Source organism: Gnatocerus cornutus, chromosome 9, assembly GCF_029298725.1.
Source record: "Gnatocerus cornutus isolate USDA-ARS CGAHR chromosome 9, icGnaCorn1.1, whole genome shotgun sequence".
Classification (NCBI taxonomy): domain Eukaryota; kingdom Metazoa; phylum Arthropoda; class Insecta; order Coleoptera; family Tenebrionidae; genus Gnatocerus; species Gnatocerus cornutus.
Window position 1 is genome coordinate 3,855,976 of NC_142241.1, and position 20,050 is coordinate 3,876,025.

The 20,050-nt window shown below is 35.1% G+C and overlaps 4 protein-coding genes across 4 annotated transcripts; all 4 read right to left on the reverse strand.

Moving 5' to 3' along the window:
• Positions 1-1,675: 1,675 nt before the first annotated feature.
• On the reverse strand, positions 1,676-3,435 carry LOC148167872 (cytochrome P450 4C1-like). Its single transcript, XM_088045317.1, has 5 exons — positions 3,237-3,435; positions 3,086-3,195; positions 2,768-3,044; positions 2,328-2,722; positions 1,676-2,278 (listed from the first exon to the last, which is right to left on the reverse strand). Exons 1-5 carry the CDS (start codon positions 3,406-3,408, stop codon positions 1,760-1,762), a joined length of 1,473 nt encoding a protein of 490 aa, XP_087901443.1. The 5' UTR covers positions 3,409-3,435; the 3' UTR covers positions 1,676-1,759.
• Positions 3,436-10,362: 6,927 nt separating this feature from the next.
• On the reverse strand, positions 10,363-12,159 carry LOC148167873 (cytochrome P450 4C1-like). Its single transcript, XM_088044927.1, has 5 exons — positions 11,917-12,159; positions 11,768-11,877; positions 11,629-11,719; positions 11,064-11,581; positions 10,363-11,018 (listed from the first exon to the last, which is right to left on the reverse strand). The coding sequence occupies exons 1-5, from the start codon at positions 12,065-12,067 to the stop codon at positions 10,425-10,427; spliced, it is 1,464 nt and encodes a 487-aa protein (XP_087901053.1). The 5' UTR covers positions 12,068-12,159; the 3' UTR covers positions 10,363-10,424.
• Positions 12,160-12,164: 5 nt separating this feature from the next.
• Positions 12,165-14,061, reverse strand: LOC148167874 (cytochrome P450 4C1-like). The gene is made up of 5 exons (XM_088044926.1): positions 13,694-14,061; positions 13,541-13,650; positions 13,405-13,495; positions 12,825-13,357; positions 12,165-12,780 (listed from the first exon to the last, which is right to left on the reverse strand). Exons 1-5 carry the CDS (start codon positions 13,851-13,853, stop codon positions 12,190-12,192), a joined length of 1,485 nt encoding a protein of 494 aa, XP_087901052.1. The 5' UTR covers positions 13,854-14,061; the 3' UTR covers positions 12,165-12,189.
• A 4,168-nt stretch (positions 14,062-18,229) lies between these two features.
• LOC148167875 (CD63 antigen-like) lies at positions 18,230-19,634 on the reverse strand. Its single transcript, XM_088045400.1, has 6 exons — positions 19,556-19,634; positions 19,086-19,506; positions 18,850-19,032; positions 18,613-18,804; positions 18,374-18,565; positions 18,230-18,325 (listed from the first exon to the last, which is right to left on the reverse strand). The coding sequence occupies exons 2-6, from the start codon at positions 19,143-19,145 to the stop codon at positions 18,284-18,286; spliced, it is 669 nt and encodes a 222-aa protein (XP_087901526.1). The 5' UTR covers positions 19,146-19,506; positions 19,556-19,634; the 3' UTR covers positions 18,230-18,283.
• Between the last annotated feature and the right edge of the window lie 416 nt (positions 19,635-20,050).

Below are 20,050 nucleotides of genomic sequence, written 5' to 3' on the forward strand. Positions count from 1 at the left end.
ACCAATTTACTCAAGTAGTTTTCGAGTAATCGTGTTTGGAAAAATACATTGAATTTGCCCTATACTGAAATTTGTTCGATATCCCCTTAACACCCAAAAAGTCTCGTTCGTTATTACAATTCAATACATAAATCCTCAAATTTTCACAAATTATTACTTTGAACTGTGCGATTCAAAATATGTAAATGAGTATGACGCAAATATTTGAGTTATTTGTTCCTTTAGCTCCACGGGAACGATAAAAATGTTTCAATTGTACTATGTTTCTATATGAATATAATTTTTGCTTCAAGCGTAACGAAATGTTCGTTTTGTAATTCACAACATCCCATATTTTCGCAGTTAAACAATATTCACATTATAAAGTATGGTGACAATGAGCCTGACCGAATTCAAAATGCAACCCTAAATAAATTATTGATTATTAATAACTAGATGGAAATCGGTGGATCTCGCTTTTTTTCCACCGATTTCTTCGAGAACTACGACTTCTTCATTGCTTTCTTCCACACCACAGATGCAAATGTCCGCATGGAATTCAACAATAATTCCGAACCAACGTAATTTTCGCAATTTTAAGATTTACAATTTTTTTTATTAACTCTCCTGAATACACAATGAAAGTTTCAATCTGCTTGAAAAATTAGGTTTGCGTTTTTACAAATATTAGTCCTACTTATGAAAACAAAAATGTATTCACCAAGTCCCAGCTATTCACCGAAGTCTCACATCGCATCCTTGGTAAACAAATATACAGGGTGTCCCAGAACTCGTGACCCAGAGAAAAAAGGCTTATGAAGGCAACAATTCTGAACCTAAATTTGGAAACAAAAATTTGCTAGCTCACAAACTAAACGAGTAAATACAAAGAAATGGTAGCCAATCCGGAAGCTGAACAGAATTTGAAAATTGGTGACTATGGACCCATACTATCGTCCATTGGTCAGATTCTCGTTGTCTAGGAAATTGGAATGGCTCCACCTCTAGAATAAGCTTTCTAGATTGGTTGCTAATTTTTTATTCTTAATCAATTTTTGTTTTAAAATTTATAATTTATTTATATTTATTTAATTTATAATACCATCTGTATTGCTGTCGGCACCCTCCCTTGCTTTCTGGGTCATGAGTTCTGGGACACTCTGTATTATTAGGTCGTTGTGATTTTTGGCATTGCGGGTGCTTGTAGATGGAACGATAACAATCGCTGTCATCGAAACGAACGATGAGTTTATTATAATTGAAATAGCATTAAATAAGATGAATATCGCAAGGTTCATTATTACCAATAGTAACAATGAAATCTTTGAATTTATCGTAAATCTGCTAAACTTTAACCACAGAATGCTGCCTCCCTTTACACGGGTCCATGCATTCAGAAGAAGCTTAGCAACACTTCCAGCCAATAAACTAAGGTACTAAGGTGCCGATGTTTTAGGACTGAAGGTTGGAAATCGTCGACACTTGCGGATCACACATTATGTTGAAGATTCTGTGCAAAATTAAACTGAATTTTCCGAAAAACTCCAAGTTCTCCATGTTTAATAAGTGATAATAACAATATAAGTAATATTTTATAAAAATTGTACTTTTAACATTAATATTAATAAGAAAGAAAATTTTCAATTTAGTCTCAACTAAGCCTTGGATTTACTGCCAATGAGAAATAAAAATTTACCGATCTGTTATTGGTAACTGTACCCTTCCGCCCTCTAAGTAGAAAAAAACGAATGATCGTGTAAAACTTGGCCCGGAATTTTTCCTATTCAGTTTCAACTCTGGGTTGAAACTTCACTCTAATATTGTCCTTCGTTTTAAGAACAACATCAGCAATCAACACAATAGTTTCCGCCGTATCCACCGCCTCTAACTTGAAATTTCCTAAAATTGCACAAAGAACGGTCTTGATTTGTAACAGTGCAAATTTCGCACCGATACAACTCCGTGGCCCTGCACTGAACGGTAAATAAGCAAAAGCGTGTCTATTTTTGCAGTTCTCAGGAAGAAACCGATCAGGATCAAACTTTTCAGGATCCGGATAAAACTCAGGATTATGATGCACGTCGTAAATGATAATTTGGACAAATGTCCCTTTCTTTAGCTTGTAACCGGAGCAAACAATATCTTGACCTAACACCCGTCCTATATGAGGGGCACTCGGGTACTTTCTTAGAATTTCTTTGATGCAACGATCGAGGTATCGAAGTTCTTGTATGTTTTTATAGTCGGGCGGCGTGGTGATGTCTCCAAGAACAGTTTTCATTTCTTGTACAATTTCATCCTGAAATTCTTTGATTAGTGCGATGGTAAAATCACGATAGTGTATTTACTTGGATTTCGGGATGACACGCGAGTTCCATGAGCCCAAACGAAATGGCAGTTGCAGTGGTGTCGTGTCCTGCAAACACCAAAGTGTCGACTTCTTCGCAGATTCCGCGGCGGTCTATAACACCCTCAGCTTTCCTCTGTAGAAGCGAATCTAGTATTGTCGTTTGTTTGTTTTGTTGCGTTTGGAAGCGTTGTTCTTGGTCTTTGATTGTGGTTTCAGTGTAACCATGCAAGATATTGCAAAATTTCCATTCTCTGAAGAAGTTCAGAGTGAAAACATGAATCCAGTAGGGTAATAAATATGGATTCATATTGCGTTGGATCATAATGTTACGAAGGGAATCATGTGCCTCAATGTATGTTGCGGTTGGACTTTCTTTTGTACCCATGACGGTTTCTGCAAGACAAAATCAAAACTTTGAAGGAGGAGGAGCGCCCTTACCTTCAATGGCTTTAAGAGTAAAATCCACAAGGATATCATTGACATCAGTGTGAGATTTATTTACTTCTTTTTTTAAGGTGTCGATTAATAGATTTGTTTTTTTATTAAAGACTTGGAGACAATCTTGAAGGAATGTGGAATGGAACGTCGGTTGTACAATTTTTCGGCGGTGTACCCACTTCTCATTTGAGCTTAATAGAAGACCTTCTCTCAACCATCCACGAAAAGTGTTATAGATAAAAGGCTTATCTAGGTGTTTATTGTTGGCCAAAACCAACTGTAACACGTTAGTAAGTATAATTACTTTGTCTTTCATACCTTTATGTCTTCAGGGTGTAGAATACTACAGATTGCCATGGGGCCCAGCCACTGTTTGCAAATTGGAAAGTACTGAAGACTGCATTGTCTGGAAGCCTGAAAACCCTTTTCTTTTCTTCACTAAGATTATTCTACTTAGTAGGGAATTTACCTTTACACTCTAAGATAGATTTCATGTTACCCCAATACAAATTGTATGTTGGGGGGCCTGGTATTTTGTGCACATAATACAATATAACACAATGGCGTATTAATTGTTTTAAAAAATAAACAATTAAATAGAAGATTAACGTTAGAAAAATTACTGTTAATAGAAAATTCATGGTGTCTTAAAAGCAAACTAAATTGACCTATCGTCGCTTCATTTTATAATATACAATACTTTAGAACTTCGAACTGTACCACAATTGATCGCTTAATTTAAGTCGCATAATTATTATAATTGGGGCCATAATTGCTGAAGTGTTATTTTACTGATCATACACTAAATTCTACTTTTTCTTCTCTAGTGTATATTTAGCGATTTTGTAAGTTGTAAATTCAGTCCCCTGTAATGTATTATTTATTACTTATTAGTCTTTTTTGTTGAGCGTAGGAAAAATTTCACTTTTTGTACTGCAATCAAACTTTTCCGTACCAATAGGTACGACAAAATTTTACCGGGTCAATAATAGCTATTTACATGAGTCACGAAAATGTTTCATTACTGGAAATTAGCCTATTGAGGGACGAGGCACTTCGTGTTGAGTCTTTTAAGGCTCCAAAACAAGTATTAACATTTTAGTAACGAGACTTGTATTATAGTTGTCCTGAAAGCCTCAATTATTAATTAAAATAAAAACATTAATAATGTTCAATTTAATGAGGATTAAGATTGATTAGTTGACGCTCTGTAAAACTGACAGATAAAAAATTAATTCACAAACGAACGCTATTTACTGTAACTTTTGCATTTTTGGTACCTGCGTGTCTAATTTGCAATGTCTGTCGAATAATAATAGCCGTGAGAAGGTCCCTGTTGCGATTCAAGGAGGTGCAGCCAAAAAAGTCGAGAACGACAAGAAACAATTGGTATCACTTTTGCTCCTAGGCAGGTAAAATAAAACACTAGGCAAAAACTTGATTTTTTGATAGTCAAGAAATAGTATATTATAATACAAGTTTATAAGCAAGCCTTTAAAACACGCACGACGAGTTTAAGAGCACGACGCGTCAGCGGAGTGCTTTTAACGTCGTAAGTAATTTAAAGGCGCTTATAAACGAGCGTTATATGCTATTTTTTATTATACCTATCATACCTACATTAACACAATAAAATTATCAAAGGTTGTTTGTGAATCGTTTTCGTAGAGACGGTTAGCAATTGTTTGTTTACGTTGTTAAGCACATTTCTTCACGTTTGTAAAAATCCGTTCAGAAAATGAGTGAAGATATTAAAAGGCTAGCAGAACATGCAGAACTGCGATTAATTCTGAATCTACCCGACTGGTCATGCTTTCAGACGAACTTCATACAATTACGGCAAACAAGAAACAGGTATGAGCATCGATGAGTTGAAATGTCAGGTGGGATGGAAATCTTCGAGTGTGGCTAATGGCTATATTAAAGAATCCACTTCAAACAAAATAGTTGTTTCCAAACGCACTGCTTGTGTTCTGAACACATCTGTTGCTAAATCAACTTCATCAAGAGCTATGGACGTCCAACAGAAGATAAAAATGAAAAAGCTTCTACTAGTTATGAATTAGAAGCCACAAACAACAGTAACCAGCTTAAAGCGGCGAGCTTTGAAATTTCAAACAATAGTTATTGTAATTTTCATGTTTATTTATATTATAAATAAAAATTGATCCTGACATTTCACTATTTCTTGTTACCTAGACACCTTTAAAGCTTTAGTGTTTTAAAGACCCCTTTTTGCACGCTTTTGCGTGTTTTAATTTATAATATGATGCAGGTATAATAAAAAATAAGTTTATCTAAATGAGGAGTTATTTTTTATAACTCAATAAATCCAATTTTGACTGACAGTGGGTTTGATGTGAATTTGAGATTATTTTGAGTGAATCTAACAATATTTGAAGAAAATTGAATAAATTATCGTTTTTTCTAAACGCTTGTAAAAATTTATGGAATGGATTTATTGAGTTTTGAAAAATAACTCCTCAAATAACTATGAACTAAGATTAAAGAAGATTATTGAATTGAATAACACTTATTAGTCTAATCCTTGGTCAACAGAGGACATTTAGCAAATGCGCCATTACGATTACTTTCTCATTTTATAAAATAGAATAGTATATTAAAATACGAATTGCAGAAGGCATGCATTCAAGCACGAATTTGAAATTCCGAAACAAGCCGCGAAGCGGCGCGTTGAGGAACAAATGAGTGCTTGAATGCCCTTCTGTAATGAGTGTTTTATACTATTTTTTCTAATTTGCCCTCTCATGCACTTTTATAAATTAAAACAGAAAAAATTTCAATCTGGGGATTTTGGAAGTGGTTGGTAAGATTTATGTACAATATTTTAAGGCGGCTTTGAAAAAATTAATTTAAAACGTCAGTGTCAATTTTTGCGTAAAATGAATGCTGAAAGAAATACATCTCTTACGCCGCCAAAAATTAAAGAAATTGCGAAAAAAACGTTAGAATCATTACTGCCGGACAAGTCGAGATCCCAGTATGAAAAGGAATTTCAAAAATTTCAAGAGTGGCGTCATGAAAATAACATAGAAGGAATATCCGAAAGTGTTCTACTTGCGTATTTTGATCTTCAACGCCAAAAGTATAAGTCATCTACCTTATGGAGGATCTATTCGATGTTAAGATCCTGTATAAACATGAAAATGGATGTAGATATCGCCAAATACCGAAAATTACAGGCACTGTTAAAAAGATCGTCCCAAGGTTACAAACCAAAGAAATCTGAAATCTTAGAAGAAGGGGATATTCATAAATTTATTCAAGAAGCAAATGATGAAACACACTTGGCGATGAAAGTAACTAAATTTTACTTTTTTGATTGTTGCTTTATAACTGGTGAACTTTTAGGTCATCCTGATATTTGGATATAACGGAGCATGTAGGCGTGAGGAATTAACGAATTTGTCGATTGAGGATATTGAATATAGATTAGATTCTATCATGGTGTCGATTCTTAAAACAAAAAACAACGTTCCAAGACAATTTCTAATAACACATCCACAATGGATTAATTTAATCAAGAAATATGCTAACTTAAGACCTAAAAATGTGACACATAAGCGATTTTTCTTAACTTATCGGAAAGGTTTCTGTGTGAATTCTCCAATTGGCATTAATACCATATGGGTAAAGTGCCAAAAGAAATCGCAGTTTTTCTCAAGTTGTCAAACCCAGAAGGTTTTACAGGACATTGTTTCCGAAGAACCAGCGCAACGGCTCTAGCCAATCATGGTGGTGATCTATTAACCATTAAGCGCCACGGAGGCTGGAAATCTTCAGCTGTTGCTGAAGGTTATGTTGAGGCATCTACAAGAAAAAAAATTGAAGTGTCTGAAATGCTTGGGTCAGTTGCTTCGAACCTACCAAGCTGTTCTGTTAATTTAGAACAAAATAATTTGCAACAGAATATTGTATCAGACAAGAATGTCCATGGTGTCACTGTAAATTCCCATGACACTTCCCATATAACAGTTAATGTTTATAATAACTGCACTTTTCTTAACAATAATTAATTAAACACAATTTCTTTTCGTTTATTGGTGAGTTTCATTTTTCACGTTTGTCGTTGACAGCGGTTGACAATTCAAGATCAACGCTACCAACATCAATAGAGTAAATTTTACTTATTCTCGCACGCCAACGTCTTATTCTAACACCCAAAATACGTCATTCGGGTACTTGAATAGATTTATTCTAGAAGCAAATTAGAAAAAAGTATATATTAAAAATTCAAAAACTTTAAGAAGGAAGTAAGTTTTAGGGTTACATATTGAGTTGTAGTTTTTTTTGTACGTGTAGATAATATTGAAATGTACAATTCTCCAAAATTCCTTATGGATTAATTTAGAACATTGAAAAAACGCCAAGCTGTTTTACGAGCACAGTTTAAAGAATTTTTGCTTAAACTACGACTTGATGGATAGATAATTTTATTCTACACCCGGGAAACTCCTTGATTTTTTCTCAACATGTATAGTTTTTTTAGAAAAAAATAAAATGTAATGTAAAAATGGTCTTTAATATTCTAAAAATTTGCAACCAACATTTCAAAATACAAATGATGATAAGTGTGACGTGGCTCATAAGTGTGATGTGACAAAAAGCGCTAACTTTAAACCACTCTTTTTCATCATGCAAAGGTTCTTGACAAAGGCCGACCTTATTCTATCTTCTTTTAACGGCCAGAATTAGAAGGTCTCATTTTCTAGCGTCGCTGTCTCTAACAAAATATTTAAGACATGAAAATGTCTGTCCTAGATTCTGGAACCTTTTTACTTAGTTTTAGTTGAGGGAAAATGGAACAATTCTTAAATTTTAGATTGCAATGTCCGAACAAGATTGGCCTGTAATTCAAGGTGAAATAAGAAATAAGGGTTCTACGGCAACCAATGAAAGAAAGCGGAAAAGTAGAAGTCACCAATAGCTTAAGGCGAGTGCCAAGACATTTTTCTTATGGAGAATCCCATGTAAAGTATCGTCTAAATATTTCGCTTATTTTTTAATGTATCAGTTTCGTTCTTATTCTCAACTGCTTGTATTCATATTTTCTTCTAAAACTAAGAATCAAACATTGGAAAAAACATTTAATTTAAAAGTTAAAGGACTTGAAAATTCGATATTTAGGGGTAGTTTTACGAATAGAAGTTTATGTCCGATTTTTGTGAATTTTTAAACTTAGAATTAGTAAAGAATACTTTCAAAATCACTTTCCCGCTAAATTTAAATCGATATCATTAAAATTGGTCTAGTTATGAGTGAGATAAACTAAAAAATTTTCAATCGAAGCTCTGAGCTTTCCAGATAATTTACGACTAGGTTGATTTATAAGCGTACCCTCATTTGCGGTTTCTTGACCAGCTTTGGAAGTTGTAAATCAAGGGATTTCTTCTAAAATTTTTACCTGCTTGTTTCGCACAGAGGATAATAAAATGGTTACAATTAGAAGAGCGATATTAAAAGTGCTAATAAGTACAAGCACATCGAAGTTTCATAATGCTTGATGTATGAAATTATAGAAACAACTATGTAGTATGAAAATTCATTTAATTTATAGTCATGTTTTCAACTAAAGTCTTTCAATGACATACGAATTAATTTCTCGACTACTTCACGGTATTGGACGTAAAATTAAGAAAATGAAATTTAATAAAATAGTAATTTATTATTATTTTTCTTATTACATATTTTATTATTTATGTTTATTTTTTTCTTATTTCACTAGAATTTAAAAGTTCATCAATGAATAAAAAATGTTGAATGATACAAAATTGTTTTGAATGGTATGACTCTATGGAGCGACCTGACCGGATGCAATTTACCTGATGTTTGCAATATTGGATTAGAGTTTATCTAAGAAACTGACGGGAGTTTTACTAGGTGATGACAATTTCTTTCATTTTGCCGCCGGCCGGTTCAACTTTTACTGAAAAACCCACTAAATCTTGTTCCTTTGAGAACAATATAATTTTTTTTGGGAGAATAAAAAGGTTGACTTCTGGTAACTAGAAAAAAATGGAACATACATTGTAAATTCAAATCATAATTGGTATTACCAACTCCAAGGGCAGTTAAGAATAATACGAAAAAAAATGTGTATTCTGGGTGTTTGGTTTGGACAAGAAAGTGATATGAAATATGAATATATTTATGAAGACACAACTTTTTGGAAAAAAAATGGAACCAAAATTGATTAAGTTTTATTTTGATCACATGTTGCTGGAATTAATTGACTCTAGGAAACAAAGATTGTCTATTCCGATCCGCCGTCATTGAGTTTGTATTACCTATGTATTAGTTAATTGTCAATATTGTAAATAAGTACCTATTATATAAATACCACTTTTCTTATAAATACTTACTAACATGTACATATTATACACATTATTATACTATGTATTTTGTATCTTTTGAGTATACCTTTATACCAAATACGTATCTATTTGGAAACAAATAAAATTAAACATAAAACAGATAAGTTTAGTTTTTTTTAGAAAATTTCTGTTTGGCATTCTAATATTAAATAATACTTTAATCTATTTATTATTTGACTAATTATTTTTTGAACAACGTACTGATGTAGGTACTTACAATTTTAAAATAAAAGTTTTTTATTCATATTATTTTACCCATGAAAAAGTATTTCTACCAGGCAGAGGCAAAATAAGCATTTATCATTTTACAATCACAATCACTTTACGATAGCACAGTAAGGGGTGTTGTAAACAGAGGTACCGCTTGACAACCTTCCCGATGTGACAGCTCAGCTCGAATTCTGACCAGCGACGAGTCTTGGCACTCGCCTTAACAGAGTTGATTACATTACACAGCTTACACTGAACAGTATTGGTGGTTGTCTATTCAAAAACCAAATTCTATCTTGTCTAAAATTGCTCAAAATAGTACTTACCAACGACATAAGAAACCCTAGCAGCAACCACTGAATTGGTCTATGTGACCGACAAAAGCTCAAAAATGTCTACGACGCATTGCACTGAATTCGCTTTTTTTTGAAATCGTTTATATATTCCAAGTTTAAATGTTTTTTAGAAAGACAATTTATTAAGCTTAAACAACCATAGGTCCAAGTTTTTTATATTCCAAATTAAAGCACAATTTGTCTAGAATGTTTACTACTGCATTAAAGTAAGGACCAGGGGGTGCGATTTTGTTTCTTGATCGAAGTGATAAATTATCACTTGCGATAAATGTTATTGCGTAGCTTTTAAACTTTTGTTTGCATTTATTCTTTGTATATAAGCTTAGTAAATGCTTAAAAGTTTACAATTACCTTAATTATAAGAACTTGTAACTCAAAATTTCGATTTTGAACTTCTATTTTGACATAAATGTCGAGGTTATATCTCCAAAATTTATCAATTTACTCAGAGCTATCGAAAAAACATCACTCCATGAAGACTTGATTTCGTGACAGAATCGAGAAATGTGACAGAAATATAGCATCTCAACCAATCAGCAAACGCGATTTTATCTCTATCGAGTTTTTTTCGATCGAGAAACAAAATCGCAGGATTTCATGTGAAGAATCATCAGAGGTTCAAATTCAAAAAAAGTTGTTTTCATGCTGTCAAGCAATGTATTCCATGATGTGTCTTTTAGATTTTGACCTGGTCAACTATTGCGAAACATCTAGAAAACGCGGCAAAATTTTGACCCTAACTTCGCTCTTAGGACGAAGCACCAAATCAGGTCTAAACTCGACTTCAAACATGTCATCAACCTTCTCCAACTTGAACTTTCGTAAAATCCCACAAAGTGCTGTCTTCAATTCCAAGAGCGCAAACCTTTGTCCTATGCAGTTTCTAGGGCCCGCACTGAAAGGAATGTACGCAAACGGATGTCTCTCATTAACATTCTCCGGAAGGAATCTATCAGGATCGAATTTTAAAGGATCGGGATAAATTGTTTCGTTTCGATGGATATCAAAGATGTGGATATGTAGGATGGTACCTTTGGGAATACAATACCCTGTTTTGGTAGTGAAATCTTCACTAGAAAACCTGGAAATAAAAGGGACACTCGGGAAAAGCCGTAGCGTCTCTTTGATGCACCTTTCTGTGTATCTCAACTCCTGGAGATCCTCGAAAGATGGTACTTTAGTCGTTCCAGCAACTCTCAAGATTTCTTCCAAAATTTTAGTTTGGATGTCTTGAAGATTTGCCAAGGTGAGAAGGAGGAATGAGATGGCCATTGATGTTGTGTCGTGACCCTTAAAAACACCGAATATTAAAAAATCTCAAGAAGATCGCCGTACCTCGAACGTAAAAGTATCAACTTCTTCTCGGATCCCATCGTAATCAATATCAGCGCCCCCATTTTTCGCAGATAACAACAAATCTAGCAGTGCTAGACGTTTAGCCCTTACACAGGATCCCTTCATTTCTTTTTCTCTCTCTTTGATCATGTTGTTGGAAAAATCGTGTAGTACCTTAAGGGCACTACTTTCTTCCTGGGCCAGTTTACTAAATCGATACGTTAAGTTAAAGCAGTACCACGGTTTGGAGACACGCTTCAAGATGATTCTTCCAATTTCATGAACAGCCTTCTTGTAGTTCCTCTTCGTTGTGCCATCAACCCCTGTAACCCCCATGGCGGTTTCCATAATAGACTGAAGAGTAAAGTTGGTGACCGGCGGTACAACATCGATGGTTTCATGTTGTAGTTTTTCAACTAATTTTCGCGTCTCTTCGTTGAACACATCCACGAACTGATAAAGGATACTGAAGTGGAATGCTGGAGTTAAAATCTTGCGACGTTTGTGCCATTTCGCTCCTAAAACGTTATAATTTGCTAGTGGTATTGAGCGAAACCAGTCGTACCGGTGCTTGTTAAAAGTCCAGTCCCCAACCAGTTATACAAGTATGAATAGACTATGCTCTTGGAGAGATGTTTAGTGGACGATAACACCAACTAAAATTACGCATGAAAGATGATAGTTTTGTACAAAACTCTTCTTACTTCGATATCATTCGGATCCAATAAGTGAACGATGCTGACATACGGTGTTGAAAAACGATATATTGGGTAGTACTGTTTCGAGAATCGCCGAATTTTCTTAAACAAGTTGTCTTAAAATGGTGTGAAGCCACACCTGTGAGGGTACTCACCTGTGTCTGTCAAAAGGTGTAAATGACCGAGGAAGAAAATTTCGCGAGGAGCTGGTATTCTACTCAGAATTCTTTTACTTCGAAGAAGTTTGGCGCAAAAGAGGAGAAAAAGCACAGAGAGGATGGTCACCACTAAATAGATGAAGAACATGTTTACGCGCCTGCTCGAGCGTTAATGTGCGCGACCTCGATCACCGGAAGAAACTTTCGATTTCATATGCAGGAGACGTTCTTTCGATACGAAAAAATTAAGACCAAGAAACAATTTTTTATTTAATAGTTATCAAGCTGACGAGGCAAAAGCTTAACTCTTATCTCCTTCTTAGGTCGAAGTACCAAATCGGGTCTAAATTCCACTTCGTTCATGTCGTCGACCTTTTCTAACTTGAATTTTCTTAAAATCCCACACAGGACTGTTTTCAGTTCCATGAAGGCAAACCGTTGTCCTATGCAGTTTCTAGGACCGGCACTGAACGGAATGTACGCGAAAGGATGTCTTTCGTTAGCATTCTCTGGAAGGAAGCGATCGGGGTCGAATTTCAAAGGATCAGGATAAATTTTTTCGTTACGATGGACATCAAAAATATGGATGTGTAAGATGGTACTTTCAGGTATGCGGTACCCAGTTTTGGTGGTAAAATCTTCACTGGCAAACCTGGAAATGAAAGGAACACTCGGGAAGAGACGCAGCGTCTCCTTGATGCACCTGTCTGTGTATTTCAACTCTTGGAGGTCATCATAAGATGGTATTTTCGTTGGTCCGAGAACTCTTAAGATCTCTTCTAAGATGTTTGATTGGATGTCTTGTAAGTTCGCTAGAGTCAGGAAAAGAAAGGATATCGCCATCGAAGTTGTGTCATGACCCTGAAAAACACTCTTAAAAGAGTACCAAAAGATCTTAATAATACCTCAAACATGAAAGTATCAACTTCTTCGCGAATACCATCATGATCAATATCCGCTCCTTCACTCTTGGCAGATAGCAGAAGATCCAACATTGCTAATCTCTTCTTCTTGGAGTACCCTTCTAAGTGCTTCCCCAGCGTCTCCCTCTCTGTTATAATCCGATTAGAAAAATCATGAAGGACTTTAATAACATCGCTCTCTTCTTTCGCGAGTTTACTCCAACTGTAGATCGCTTCGATTCGGTACCACGGAACTGCCAACCTCCTCAAGAAGATTTTCCCAATGTTGTAAATAGCATCCTTGTACTTAACCCTCGTCGTTTCATCAATGGTACTGAAACCCATCGCCGTCTCCGCTATAGACTGCAGAGTAAAGTTAGTCACCGGTGGCACAACGTCGATGGTTTCTTCAACGTGTTTGCTGAGTCTCTCGACCAAGTTTCGGGTCTCGTCGTTGAAGATGACCAAAAACTGTTGGAGGATCGTAAAGTGGAAAGCTGGCGTTAAGATTTTGCGACGTTTGTGCCATTTTGCGCCTAAAAACTCGTACTTTAGTTGGTTTACATAAAAGAAGAAGTAGTACCGCTGCTGGTTAAAAGCCCAGTCCCCAGCCACTTATACAAGAAGGTGTAGATCTTGCTCTTGGACAAATGCTTGGTGGATGATAGTACCAACTAAAATTTTAGCTATAAGTGATGCAATTTCTTTCTGGTACTCACTTCAATGTCTTTCGGATCCAAGAAATGTACGATGTTTACGTAAAAAGTTGAAAATCTGTATATTGGTCCATATAACTTCGAGCATTCTCTTATTCTCGTGAACATATGATCTGAAACTAGTAATTAAAGTGGTACTTTTCGCTGGAAACTCACCTGGATTTTCCGTCAAGAGATACAAATGTCCGGTGAAGAACTTCTCTGGAGGCCCATGTATCTTTTGCAGAATTTTCTTGTTTTTGTACACTTTGACCCAAAATGCAGCGGTCTTCAACAAGAAGAAGAGTACCAAAGACAATATTACCACTCCAAACATGTCGCTTTCTTGTTTATTATTGAATTAGGTACCGCGAATCCGCCAAGGTTATCCAGTCTAAGTTAACTGCATTAAAATTCAAATACGGATAGAATGTGAGTCGACTGATAAAGGCAAAGTCGAGTGGTTAATGTGAGCATCGATAAATGTATAGCATGCGTATTATCTCATTACAAAAGTTATAAATGACTCTGCACCGGTTGTAACAAACAAGTTTTTACGCAAACATGCTACAGGGTGGCGCAAAAAACTAACTAATTGACACTGATATCATCAACTTGTGAAGAAATAAAATGACGAGGCAAAGTTTACAATCTAATCTCCAATTGGTTCCAAATTTTTCAAACTTCAGCTCTAAAGGGCGAACTTCTGCAACCTCCACGTTTGATAGGTGAAAATAACAACAACCAATGTTAAAGGCCATCTTCTTTAAATGCCACTAAGGAGAATTTAGTAATCAAAAGCCGCTCTTCGCCGATAAGAACGTGCAATGCAAATTGGGTACAATAAACTTTGTAGTAATGGTAACATCTCAAAGTGGCCCGGAACCAGGACCCCAGGAGATGTAGAGAGCTCGTCCTTGCCCAAAAACGTCGCATATCAATCAGAAAATTGCCATAGAATAGACTTTAAAGCAATCTTCCAACAGGAGAGCAGAAGAGCGAGGAGGTGGGGCCACCTAGACGTCGTGTGCTTTACCAACAACGAGATCACAACGCCACTCCGAGAACAGGCAAGCAGGAGATGGAGAGTCGTGTGAAGTGCAACTCGATGGCGCCATCTCACGCTGACTAGCTTTACAAGAGGTTTGAAATTCCGCTTATGGCGCGCAGTATAGTCTGTCCAACGAATAAATAGATGACAGTTTTTTAACCAAATGTGCGCCATAAAAACTAGTACCGACAACCGCCAAATTTAAAATAGTTGTCATGATGCTAACTTCAAAATTAACAAAAAACATTGTTTTTACTAAATTTACTGCAATATAAAAATGGTTCCTATTACTTGATTATAGGAAGGGAATCAACAAACTGACTAGTACGTAGAGAAAACCTCAAAAACACATGAAGTGCGGGCACTACCGCCTGTAAAGTATGCAACCTCCCACTCTGGAGGATCAACAAACCGTGTCGGTCGATTTAAATACCATTGAAAGAGTTGTTTAGATGCAGTATTTAATTATTTTTTGTAATGTAGTTGGGTTGCAACATCTTAAAATGTATTGCCTTAATAATAATTTTGGTCAGTGAACGGTAAATGTTTAATTTCAGCCAGAATACAAGCTGGTATATCTATTAATTTTAGCCATATTAAGTTATACTTTGATAAAATCTTAAAGTTCTTTTTTACGGATATTTATATGCAACTTTGCAAAATCCTTGGCGACACTAAATACAGCACATATGGCAAATTCAATCTATTAGGATTTTTTGAATAAAGCTATTTTCTTGTATTTACTTCGCGTTAGGAATATCTCTTAAAGTTAGGTATTATTCTAAGAGAAGTTGATTAGAATTGAATTTTAAATTCATTTATACCAAATGAGGAGTTTTTAAACAAAAAATTTCCAATTTTTATTTTATCATATACAGTTCTTTTAAGCAGTAATTCATTGTATAATAAGACTTGGCAAACCAAAATGAGCCATGAATTCTTTAGTACATATGTACAATGTTGTCCATACTCTCTTACACAATTTTGAACCACTTTCAACTTTAAATTTTGAGTTCCCATCAAGTATAATTTTATGCGAACTAAAAAATAAACAAAATCATTCATTTAGCAGAAATGAACAAAATAATAATATTTTATTATCAATAATTAACGATCGATTTTAAAGATTTTAATATTTAAAAGAAATCGAAATAAGAATTTTAAGTTGAAATTTTGTAAGGAATGGATTCTGAGCAACTTTTCTTAAAAATTGAAGATGTCCAACACCAAGGAAAAGTTCACTTTATTCAAAAACTTGAGGACAATCTATCATTTCCAAATTCTTTCTTCCAAACTTAAGAAAGATAAAAGCTTATTCATTTAAAGTACAAAGCACTGTATTATTTTTTCGTCTAATCTGCAAATATTTTAATTTTATTTTGACTTTCATCGTCAAGTGACAAGCGCCTAGAACTTTTATTGCGATTTTTAAAATATTAAATTTGGAAAGTCGTCATTCGTTGGCGTTTTTGGCCCACTAATTACGCCAAAAGTTTTCTAAAATAAACAATTAATACTCAATGGCAGTATAGATAATACATATTAAAAGATTTCAACCCAACCATAATAAAAACACAGTCAAAAATATTTAAATACTGCATTTTAACGACGCTTTCAATGGTATTTAAATAGACAGACACGGTTTGTTGATCCTCCAGAGTGGGAGGTTGCATATTTTCCAGGCGGTAGTGCCCGCTCTCCATTGAAGGTGTGTGCCGGGTTAGTATTTCCTCCAGAAAATCGAGAGGCTCATAGAACTTTATTAACAGTCCAATTGTTACAAACCTTTCATTTCATACCAATTTCATCCAGATACTAATTACCATTATCTCATCATAAAATCTTAAAATCTGTTACCAAATCTCAAAACGTTGGATTCGTTGTCTTACAAATTACAATTTGCACAGGAAAAAAAGCGAAAAACTATTAATTAGTCACTATTATACCAACAAACCGCAAGGAACAGTGCAAACAGTGGAGAAAACAGCAGAAATCTGCACGAAATCATCAAAATTCTTAGAGAAATCCGCTTATTTTGATGCAAAACGACGATTTCTCGCTGATTTTCGCCGTTTTCTGGCTTGAATTCGCAAAGAAGAGCTCGAAACCTACAAAACCATCAATTTTTATCAAGATTCAACGGCTGAATTGCAAGAAAACAGCAGAAATCTGCACGAAATCATCAAATTTGTGAATGAGTGGTAAGGAATGACGAATGTCAGTGAATGTCAAATCATTGACAAATTTCTAAGAAAGGTGGGAAGGCGTAGTTGCATAACCTACTTAAGTCGAGATTAATATCCCCAAAATGACGAAAAATTTTAGAGTATTTGAAGTTGGTATGTTTCATGCCATGAAATTCAAATCATCCTATTTACTCGCTGGATTTACTTTACCTGCGATTATAAATAAAAATGAACCAACAGTTTTCGACCTTTCCTGCAGTTCGATCTTGAAGATAATAAAAGCACATTTCGAAGAAACGATTTATCTATCAATTTTGATGGTTATATAAGTTACGTTCTTGAGCGATAATTAAAACAAAGACGTTGTAAAGTAGTTTGAGATAAGAATAAATTCCAATCGTTTTTTTCTGAAAACAGCTTCTAATTCCACACGCTCGACTTTCTAGTAGACAAAATGAGTTTGGTTTTCTGAATATACATGTAATACAACAAATGAAACGTTAAAAACATTTCGAGTAACTGTAAGAAAATGATCGGCTTAGTTCTTTTTGTTTTTTCTTACCTCAAAACCGATCATGCAAGGTACGATAAAAGTCATATAGTTCATAATGGACTCTCTTTCATTTGCTACTGTCCTCGGTATAATTGTGGCTTCACAGATTTCTTTATAAGCCTTGCTTTTGTCACACGTTTCATTTTTAGCCATTTTCGGACAACAACTTTCAGGTAGTCTGTTCATATCTTCAAAGTGGTAGAAGCTGGTACCACAGCATTTAAACTACAACAAAATAGAAAGGGGATACTGAAAGTACCGACACGTACCGCTGTCTGCACCAGATTCACCAATCGTTCCTGCTTTTTATAATTCTTATAGTCCATAAAAATGTCAATTATTCTATCATTATCAAAACGCACATGACTCAAGAATAGACCAATCAACATCCCGATTATGATGACCAAACTGGTGCCATACTACAAATTTATTTAGTACCATTCTCGCCGGAATTTACTTACATAGAAGAGCATATATTTTTGTAAAGAAGCGTAACCATAAAGTCCGCCAACATAACTCATAAGTAGCGCGCAGAGAAGCATAACTCCGCCAAGTCTTAAAGCCTCTGGTATGGTGTGCAGAGAAGGAATGTCCGTCTCGTTTATGATAAGCACAAGCTTGACAAAGTCGTTAGAACTTATAACCAAAATTATAATACCCAAAACGGCTATCTAAAACCGACGATGTTAAAAGTCTTGGATTTCCAACACTCACGAGTTTGCTGATTATGAAAAAGAGGGACAGAGAACGATTGAGTTCAATGTAGTTGTCTTTTTGGAACTTGATGGAGGATTTGCGACGCATTTTTCGTTATATTTGACAGGTTGCTGAGCCGACTTTGCGGGGAAAGAAAAACAATTCTGTTTTATTTTGGTGGAAAATGGTGGATGCGCCAGGATAGGGGAGGGTAAGCTAACAACAAATTTGTATTAAAATTTTATTAAAAAAAACAACAGAATCAATAAATTAATGAATTTCTATCGGTTCCTCACCATACACGCGAAGATGGCGCCCACAAGCTGCAAAAAATGTTAGAATTTGAAACAAACACAAATCGAATAACTTACTTCAACAACAGCGAAAGCAATGGCGATTCCTCCAATTATTTCAACATTGGAAGTGATCACATCTCGGAATTTGTCTGCACATCCTGTTTCATATAAATTCGTCAATTTATCTTGATCTTTGTAACAACTAGGAGGGATTTGTAAGGTGTTGTCTTCCCAATAAGAAGAGTTCTTAACACCACAACACTCAAACTACAACAAAAAGATAAAACTGGGCTCTTAACTCGCTATTAACTTACCTCTTCTTGAATTTTATCAATGACTTTCTTCTTATCCTGATCATTGCTATTTTTTACATAGTCATCGAACACTTTTTGTACCACTTTCGTCACTTCTTTGTCCAACTCCCCATCGTCGTTCCTTAAAGCAACAAACGCGAGAGCTCCCAAAACAATTTGCAAAATGAGAAGAACGATTAGAATAACGGCGTACTAAAACGAAAAATGAGCCCATGGAGGTCGAAAAACGCAACTTACAGTCGTGAGCATGCATTTGTTCTGTTTGATGGCTCCACAGCATCCAAAGAATGCGATGAGGAAGATTATAACACCGACAGCGATAGCGAAACCTCCAATTGAGAAGTCTGTGAAGCTGTCAATACCTTTATTTTCATTGACGAGGATTATGGCGCCTACAGCTATCAGGGCGATGCCGCAAGCCTGAAAAAAAAACGATTAAAACTTGTTTTTTAATAGAAGTAAACTTTACTTACCACAATAAGAAAGTTGAAAAAGAACAAGATATACTTGGCAAATCCTGTAAGGCAACCCATTTTGGAACTTTAAAACGTGGCAGGTACAGGCGAAATGACAGATACGAATTAATTTGAGTCTATATAAGCTCTTATCATAAACCAATCCTCTATTGTGAATTACTTACGGATAGTTAGAGGGTATATAGCTCTAATTATATGCTAACTGATAACAACGATAACGGTTAATGAGTTATGAACATGTGACTAAAATTCCGGTAATTTAGCCGTTGTGCCAATAGAAATACTCTCTTTTAAGCGCTTTATCTCAGACCGTAAGGTTTTATCTACTTTTCAATGACTATGCGTGAACTGTTTAAGAACTAAATCCGTCGTAAAATGACTCATCATTGCAAGAAGAAGGTTGTTTAGATTGTTACTGCTAAAACAGTGATAAGTAAATCATGGATATCAGAAAAGATGTCACATACCTTAGTGCAAACTTAAAAAATAATGCCAAAACATTTAGTTGGAAAGGTTTGGTTTATCTAAAGTGGAAAAACTAAAAATAGAGATGATTTTGTAGTACAAGATCTCATTTTTGAGAACATTTGAATCGACCTAAACATCTAGAGAATCTCATATCTGAAAATGTTGCAAATTCGTTCTGAACCGATCCGTAACAATTCGTCCACTCAAAGTTCGAGGTTGTTTTTATGCCACGTGACATAAGACTCGAGATACTTTAAGGATTTTTGTAAAACAGTTATTTAAAAATTTTTATTGTTGGGAACTGTGTTGGCCGATTGCTATGAAAATAAAACAAAAAAATCATTTATAAACAAAAATGGAAAATCCATTTGATGTTCCTGAAAATATTAGTGGAAAAGGGGAAAAACTCGCCTGCGGCTCGTGGCTCAACTGTCACATTCGTGTGCAATATCCAAGTTTCAGCACTAGTTATACAATATACTATTTGTCAACAA